Raw genomic sequence first — 8652 nt, forward strand, 5'->3', positions numbered from 1 at the left:
CGTCGCGAAACAACACGCGCTCGTCCCTTTTGGTAGGACGAGGTCGATTAAGACCAAGGCAGGAGAAGCATGGTCGAAACGTGGAAAGTTCCCACGACGACGAGGGCGATGAAGGGGCGCCCGCTCGTACACGCGCGAGACCCTCGTCGAGGATCAGGGGAGCGAGCAGATACACACCGCCCACCTTCAAACTTAGAAACGAGAGCTCCACCTCTTCCGATTCCACGCTCCAAGGAGAACGCGTTCGAGCCACGACGGAACCTCCTCTCAACACGGAGGGAGGTTCTTCTAGGAGAAGATTTCGTCGGCCGGCCTCTAAAATTAGCACTACCACAATCACCACCACCACTACCGAGTCCACGAGAGCCAACGAGCTCGAGGACAGCCCCATCGTGAGGATCGTTCAAGCTTATCCGAGAAGAAGCTTATCCTCGAGATCGAGGAACGCGGTTAAAGAGGACGGGGATATCGAGAAGATTACCAATATAAAGATATTGAAAACGCCGATCGGGCAGGTGAACAGGGACGTGTATGCCAGAACGAGGTACACGAGGAAGAGAAATAACGTTTCCACGCCTGACACAACGTCGTCTCCTCCCCCGTCCTTCCTCGATCGTACCACGAACGACGCCGTAACCGTGTCACTGACCACGACGGAACGACCGATCCTCAACTCCATAGACGAAGTCGCGATAGAAACGACGACCACAACGACGTCGATAACAACGCAGGAAACCACAACCGATCTCGAAACGAGCACAATGGAACCACGTACCGTGGAATCGACGATGGAAAACGAGGTAATCACCGAGGTGACGGACGATCATCGAACGGAAGGATTGGATGCGACGACGATGGAAGACGATGAAATCGTTGACACGAACGTGATAAAAATCGCGAATAATATCAGCGAGACGATTAACGAGGAGAACACAAACGCCTTGCATCCGAGGCGAAGGAAGGTTCTTCTCAGAAGACGACCCGTCACCACTACGCAAATGTCCGTGGAACGAGAGAGTAGACCGCACACGCGAAGAAGAAAGGTGATCAAACGTCTTCGCCCTGTTCAAAACGCGACATCTGCGATAGACGTGCCATCTACCGAGCAAATTTTATTCGTCGGCCTCGTATCCACCATGACTCCGAAGGAGGAGGAGGAGGGGATAAGTACGATCACGGACGCGTCAACGGAAAATTTGGCAACAGCGGTAACCGTTACGGAGACGATCGATATAACCGACGACTTTGCAATGACTTTGGAAACACCAACAACCGTTGAGAGCGTGCTCGGTGACGACACGAGCTCGTTCGATTTCGATCCTGTCACGATGGCCTCCACGATAATCGATAACGTTACAGCTATAGCGAGCGAATCGACGACGGAGGAATCGACGGTGACGGAAACCGATTCCGTGGAATCAACTTCGTCCAACTTTTCGAACGATATTTTGGATGAAAAATTATTGACCAATGAATTGCCGACTATCGTTTCTTGGCCGAGTTCAACGGCTTCTATCTCTCAATCTAATCGTAGATTAGAGGCGTACAATAGGACGTATTATTTAGACTCGAAATACGTGAGAAGGAAATTCGTGGGCAGGCGACCAGTTGTTCCTTCTTCCTCGGAAAATTTTAACAGCAACGATCGAAATTCGATCGTGGAGACTTCGAGCTATTTGTCCACGAGTGAAAAAAATAAATTGGAAGGTGTTTCGAAACGTAGAAAGAGTTTGTTCGTTCGTCGTAGACCGGTTTCTTCAACAACTTCGAGAACGACGATCGACGACGAGGAGAGAGATCCGCGATTCGATACGGAAGAGGTTACTCTGAGAAACAACGATGAAACTTCGTATCCCACTACTCCGCCCATCGATCAGGAATCGGAAGAATTTTCGAATCGCTACACCACTACCCCATCGATTATCGAAAAACTCTCGTCCCCTCTGACGAGAAACGCGACACTCGATGAGGATACCTCTGAGGATACCTCGAGGATACTCGAGAACGAGGATCGAACGCATGAGCCGATACCGTCTACTGGCGATCGATCGCCAGAGATTCGTCCTCGATACCGAGTTCCGGTGTTTATCAAGAAAACGTTGAGCACCGAAAACGTTTACCCTCTGGATTCGAACGAATCCGAAGAAGCGAACAATCCCAGATCTAGGTATCAAAATTTTCGACAACCGAGAACGCGTTACAAGTATAGAGAGATAAGGAGGAATCGAGAGAGCGAAGAAGAGTCGATTCCGGATGCCACGCAATCGCCCAGCTACGATTCCTCGACGCAAGTGAGAACGCGTTTCTACGCGAGACGCCCGACAGTTTCCACCACGGAGACACCCGTCACCGAGACCCTGATCCCAGCGAAAAAGTTTGACTATGCGGCGGATGCTCACAGGAGGCAGCAACAATCGTTGCGAACGACCACTTCTCGAACGACCAATCGGAACGAAGACTCGACCACTTTGACGAACTCGAACGAAGAACGAGCAGAGATAGGAAACTTGGTAGTCGAAGAGGATTATACGACCACGCCTTCTCCCCAACCGCTGATAACGAGACTTGTCACGTCCGTGGAGGAATCGGGCACCACGGAAAGGCAAAAGATTCTGATTAAAACCAAGTATTCCTCGCTTACTTCGACCACAAAAATTCCTCTTCAGGCTACGGTCGTTCCATTGGAATATTCAGTCGTTACGTCATCCTCGATCCCCGGGATAACGTTGGAAAAATCCGATGAGGACGAATCGATGAATGAAATTCGACAAAGTCACTTGGAAAGATCCACCTTGCCCATAGAGAGCGAATTCCTTTATCCGTCACGATTCACCACCGAGTCTCACGAATCGTCCACGATCGAGATCGAATCGGTGTTCAGCAATTTGATCGGAAACAGGGACTCCGCCAAGTGATATCGCATCTTATCACCATTCGTCATTAATTAACAATGTACATAGACACGATTATCCTTATTACGCATCATTAAAAATTTACCAGATATTTAATACGGATTAATCGAGAGAACTCTCCTCTTGCCCTCCTTCAAATCATCGCCAAATACATTTTAACCGACTCACCGTTTGTGCGAGAACTCTCGGTTACCGAGGCAAATGATGCAACGAGAATCTATATGGATTTGCGAACGCAGAGGATCGTCCGCTTTCTTTACCTTCTCTCTCCCTCTCTTGCGCTTTAGGACAAGAAGGAATTGGCAAGAATAATCGAAAGAAAGAGAGAACGAGAGAGATCGAAGAGAAAGATTTCGGAAGATCATTAAGCGTATACTACCCTCTTCTGATTTTCAGGTGGCCAACACGGAAGTTAATAGACTGCCAACCCTCAAGGAACTAATCGGTTATCAAACGAACAATTACATCGCCACCGGTCCATCGCCCGTATTCTTGAATTTGTTTCCTCTCACAGCGAAGAGCGAAGAGGTTTTATCGCAACAGAAAAATGTTGATCGCGTTCTCGAAGAGGTTATTGAAAAGAATACGATTTTCAACGATACAGAACTTAGATCTTGGAACAAGCACGATGACGAGATACAAAATGATTTTCAATCAGATTTAACCGCGGATAGTATAGACGCGTATTACATCGAGGACGATACTTCGTTCGCTAACAAGAAGAGAATCGATCGTGAAGATTCGTCAGAAATCAATCTGAAGCCTACCACTATGCGTGGCATTCCATTGATCAATTTGCTGCACAGCCAAGTTCCGCGTGGTTTTTATGTCACTAGAAGCGAAACGGAACATTCAACGTCGAAAAGAGTAAAGATCGATGCATTAACTACCGAATTTACCACCTTGTCTGTAGAGACTAATGAAAATATACCTTCTGGGATCGCTGAAAAAATTGGACAATCCGATATAGATGGAAAAATGATTACCGATCTCGAGCACGATGACAACACCGAAGAAAATCTTGAGGTTACCACGACTTTTAATACCGAATTATCCATGAAAAATAATAGAAATGGAGCTAGAGTCGAGGGTAGAGTGGAAAGCACATCTGTTTCAATGGATCAAGTTCAAATAGAGAAAGATGTATCATCGATAATGAAATTTACTAGGATTTCAATTCCAGAAGAAAATGTAACAACTTCTTCGATTTCCACATCTTTATCCGATTCGTCACCTTCTATGCTTACCTCCCAATCTTCTAATGAATCCGAGATTATTAATTCCACGACCAAAAAATCCCTAATCAACGATCAGAATATTCCTATTTTGAATACCGTAATTCCTGTAACCGCGATACCTTCCAATATTACAACTGATACAAACTTATTAGAATCAGATGTAACGGAATTATATATGGAGAATACAACGCATTCTGCGGATTTAGAAAACAGCTATTCGATAAATAGTCAAAATAAAGGAAAATCTACAAAAAATGACGGAGAATTCAAATCGATTTTATCGACCACGACGCTTTCTTCGACTAGCACCGTGGAAACATCGGTTACCGACACGACGATTAATGTGTTCAATACCCACGATGAAAAAATTAAATTTACTTCGAATTACGAATTTGGTCGTAAATTTCGGAGACGTGGCCAGAATCGTTATTACGTGAATCGATTGAACAAAAATCAAGAGAATTCAACGAAAATAGTTGAAAGAACGCAAAATTCTCGTCGTAAAATTATAGGTTATCGAAGACCGTTACGCAGACCTGTTTTCAATGGTAAAGCTGTGAACGATTCGTTCGTTTACGAAGTAACCACTTTGAAAGAAACAAAAGTGAATGATTCCATAAGAAATCCAAATGATTGGAAAGACACAAACAAAGAAGAAACAAACGTGGAAAAGAAGTTAATATCAAAGGCAAATCAAACAAGAAACGAAGCTGTTTTCGACGAAGAACATCTTCGGATCGAGGAGAATATTGATCGATCCGAATCCGAGGTCAGTTTAGACTTTAAATTTCCTACACTTGCGACTCGATGATATAAAAAAAGAAGTATATAACAATTTCTTTACAATATATAATGCTAACTCAGATGCTATCGCTCACTCTTACCTTTTATACCTAACCAAACAAAATGGGATACGCAACGTTCATCGATAAAAACATTGAAACGACTCATCCTCGTTTTAGTTTACCGTTTGAACGAGAAAATGAAGGGCAAAACGTCGATGATTCTCTTTAAAATACTACGTAACAAAGCGCAAGTCTTTCATTTCATACCTAATGATAAAAAGAAGTTGCTTCGATTCTTCTGTGGCTACGATTAACGAAAACAGGAGGAAAACTATCTCTGAAGGGATTATAATCAACGGAAGAAATTCATCGGGCACTTTTTCTACCATCATGCGTTCTTATCTTCATCTACCGCTGATTTTACTCTATTTTCAAATCAATTAACACTATATTTCTCTCTACGAGGCGCATGTCGCACGTTTTAAAGCGCCTGCGCTACGCTTACTTTATATGTTCGTCTTATGATATATTTTAACCCTTTGTGCTCGGCTCATTTTTTAAAGGTAAAGCGAGTTGGACAATTATTGAAACTTTTTCTATAACCTTTGTTCATTGCCGCTTATACAATAAGATATCAACAAGTGCAAAGGGTTAATGCTTAGCTAGGAAATTCAGCAATTTAACACAAGAATTGCCATTGTTATCTCTCGAGCTTCTTCTCTCATTATTCTTTTCTTTCCTTCTCTTATGTATCGTTTCAGTGCTTTCTAGTTCGAACGATTACTTAGAATAAAACGAAACCAACGTGTCAATTGATATAAGTTTTTACGTCAAATTGATAAAAAAAGTTCAAATATTTATAAAATAAGGGATTTTTGATTTTTGATACGTCACTGATACGACTGAGCGTTACAAAGCGCCATCTACGAAGTATTGACAAATATACTACATGTTTCAAATTTAAATTAATCGCGCCATAATTCGATCAATTTCTAAATATTTTTTCGAAACATTTTCATCGATTATAGATGAATTTTGTAAGAATTCTTCTATAATGCTTGATATATATAAAATATTTTATAATAATTTCAATCTCTACGATGACTTATAACAATTGACAATCAATTTATATTTTTTATTGACTGATCGCAAAATTGTACTTACCATCCCGGTGATTAGGATAGATATACAATGTACGTGTGCTCTACGAACAGGTGAATTCCTCGAAGAATACGGTAACATCTCGTACACCAGGAAATTTGTCGTCGACCAGATTGAGAAAACCCACTGCATTCACTTTGACGCCATTGCAAAGCAAAACTACAAACACATTCGCGAATCATCGAAAGACTCATCTGACCGATGGAAAATTACAAACTGTTGTTAACGAAACACTGGGTAAGTGATGATACACGACAAATATGAAACACGTTAACGATATTTCACTGTTTAAAACAATTTAATAACTCAATCGTATCATGTCCCGCCAACTGGTATTGCATCGCACGATCACCGCCAGGTGTCATACCATCTTCCATTATTGCGACTGCGCAGGATAATATTTACGCGGAACAATTTTCGCGCGAAATATTTCAAATTCAAATTTCTTCTAATAAATGGTTGAACAAAATACAAATTTTTAATTAGAAATGGTTGCACAAGCTATATATGTATCTATAAGGACATTTGCATATTGTTTTAGATACCGTGGATGAAAGAACGGAAACTTCGAAACCTGAGAAAGATATCGATCAAAATAGTAGAGCACAAGAAATCGCGGTCACATTGGCGGATCCACCGTCTGTGCAATCATCAACCACCGGTACACACAACTTGTTAAATCCTCCACCATCAGATTTCTTAATTTATTTAAACTAAAATATTAAATCGCGCGCATATTTCACTTCCGTTCATGGATCATTTGGGATATAATTTCTCATCGCACCGTAATCTTCGACTTATAATTTCCTCTACTCTTCCTGGCGAATCAGTCGGTATCACTTGGTCGAAATTTACTCTCATTTACTGACTTCTAATTTTTGTGTACTTCTTCCATACTGAAACTCAAACCACTGTGAAACCTTTTATGGAAACGAGGTTTACCATCAAGAACTAATCACATTGTTATTACTTTCGAAGAGGTATATCATTTTTTGGGGATCTAATAGAAGCTAATCAACATCTCTTGACTGAATTCAACTTCGTCGATCTCATAATAGTCTTTCCCGTTTCTCTAATCTTATTTGTCCTTACTATACTATATATCTTCACCCTATATATCGTAATCATGTTTTTTTCGCCTTTCTCATCACTGTATCAACAGCATAATGCGAATTACTAATACAATTATAACTTTCAAGCACATTGATACTATTTCCCTCCTCTCGTCTGCATCTTTACACGTGCAGGCATATCTTGTTCTTCACGCTGGACATAAATCATGTTTTATGTTTTTTTTTCCACGGGTTTCTAACGGGATTCTTCTAGTCTATTTTATTGGGGATCGAATATAACTAATAGAGTTAAACGATCAGGTCGACCATCGTTACGGAACGCCCTGAAGCGCAAAATAAGCACTACGGTTGCACCTAGAACAGATGCAACGACAAGCAGGGCTAGCCTCAGGTTTACACCGGCTCTCAGTGATCGACAGAAGCCGGGAACGAAGGATAAAACTCATCGAAACTCGACGACAACAAGGCCTAGACAACGACCGCCTGTTGTCGATTACGATTATTACGAGGATGAGGAGGAACCGGTGATCGGAAAATCAACCTTCAATGGAAAACTCTTTCTCACGAGTAAAGGAACTTTTCGATGCTTGGACCAAGGCAATTTTCCTCACCCTTACTCTTGTAAAAAATTCATTATTTGCGCCAGAATGGTAAACGGATTGGTGATCGGAGCCGAGTACACTTGTCCTGACAGGTTATCTTTTGACCCAGTCGGTGGTATTTGCAATTGGTCAGCTGGACTTGGCTGCAAGGAATAATTTCTTTTGAATTATCGATCGAGCAATAATTACGAAAAATATTAAATATTATCCAAATGAAACAAATGAATCAAAATCGTGAAGTCACTTTTCTATCGAATTAATTGTACAATGAGACACAAGGAAAGATCTTTTTTTTTCATTTTTACGAACACGTGTAGCCATAACCAATAGAAATGAAGCATGGTGATATTATCGTTAATAAAAAGTTTGTAAATATTATAGCTATTGTATATACATAGATTTAGCTTGCGTTATTGGATATCGTAATACCAACTTAATAATTTAAACGTTGGTAATACATTTAGTGTAGAAAAGATTAACGAAATCTTTATCTTTTTCTTAAGATTATATGTAAAATATTTGCAAGATTTCTTACGAACTCGAAAGATTGAATCAGATATATTATATATATATTTATATATATAATACATTTTGTATTTGGAATAAAAGTATCCATTTTTAACCACACTGTTAGAAATTTTTATTTAAATATTTTTTGTTATTATTTCGCCCACTTGATATGACGCATACTAGGATACGTTAAAAACAATTATACCCAATCTTTACGCTTTTTTTTTTTTTCAATACAAAATTTGATCGGTCTTCACTCTCTCTCTCTCTCTCTCTCTCGCGCGCGCTCTCGCTCTCGCTCTCTCTTCAAAGACCTTTATTTTTTTTTTTCTCCTAGCTTGATATTTTATAATACTTTTTTTTTTTTTTTT

General features: G+C 40.8%; 2 protein-coding genes across 2 annotated transcripts in view; both read left to right on the top strand.

Annotated features, from left to right (window-relative positions):
* Window positions 1-2941, top strand: part of LOC102675107 (mucin-5AC-like) — a 13630-nt gene extending 10689 nt beyond the window's left edge. The window contains exon 15 of the mRNA XM_031513329.1: window positions 1-2941. Coding sequence (XP_031369189.1) covers window positions 1-2915 — 2915 coding nt within the window. The 3' untranslated portion in view covers window positions 2916-2941.
* Window positions 2942-3468: 527 nt separating this feature from the next.
* On the top strand, window positions 3469-8535 carry LOC116186353 (serine-rich adhesin for platelets-like). The gene is made up of 4 exons (XM_031513340.1): window positions 3469-4919; window positions 6150-6333; window positions 6638-6757; window positions 7470-8535. Exons 1-4 carry the CDS (start codon window positions 3684-3686, stop codon window positions 7925-7927), a joined length of 1998 nt encoding a protein of 665 aa, XP_031369200.1. The 5' UTR covers window positions 3469-3683; the 3' UTR covers window positions 7928-8535.
* Window positions 8536-8652: the final 117 nt, after the last annotated feature.

This window comes from Apis dorsata, unplaced genomic scaffold (genome assembly GCF_000469605.1).
Source record: "Apis dorsata unplaced genomic scaffold, Apis dorsata 1.3 scaffold_631, whole genome shotgun sequence".
In the NCBI taxonomy this organism is placed as follows: Eukaryota; Metazoa; Arthropoda; class Insecta; order Hymenoptera; family Apidae; genus Apis; species Apis dorsata.

Excerpts from the sequence above, each read along its gene's own strand:
- LOC116186353 (XM_031513340.1), top strand. The coding sequence starts at position 3,684 with ATGCGTGGCATTCCATTGATCAATTTGCTGCACAGCCAAGTTCCGCGT. Across the intron at positions 4,920-6,149 it reads TTGATCGATCCGAATCCGAG|GTGAATTCCTCGAAGAATAC; the intron begins GTCAGTTTAGAC and ends CTCTACGAACAG. Across the intron at positions 6,334-6,637 it reads TGTTGTTAACGAAACACTGG|ATACCGTGGATGAAAGAACG; the intron begins GTAAGTGATGAT and ends ATATTGTTTTAG.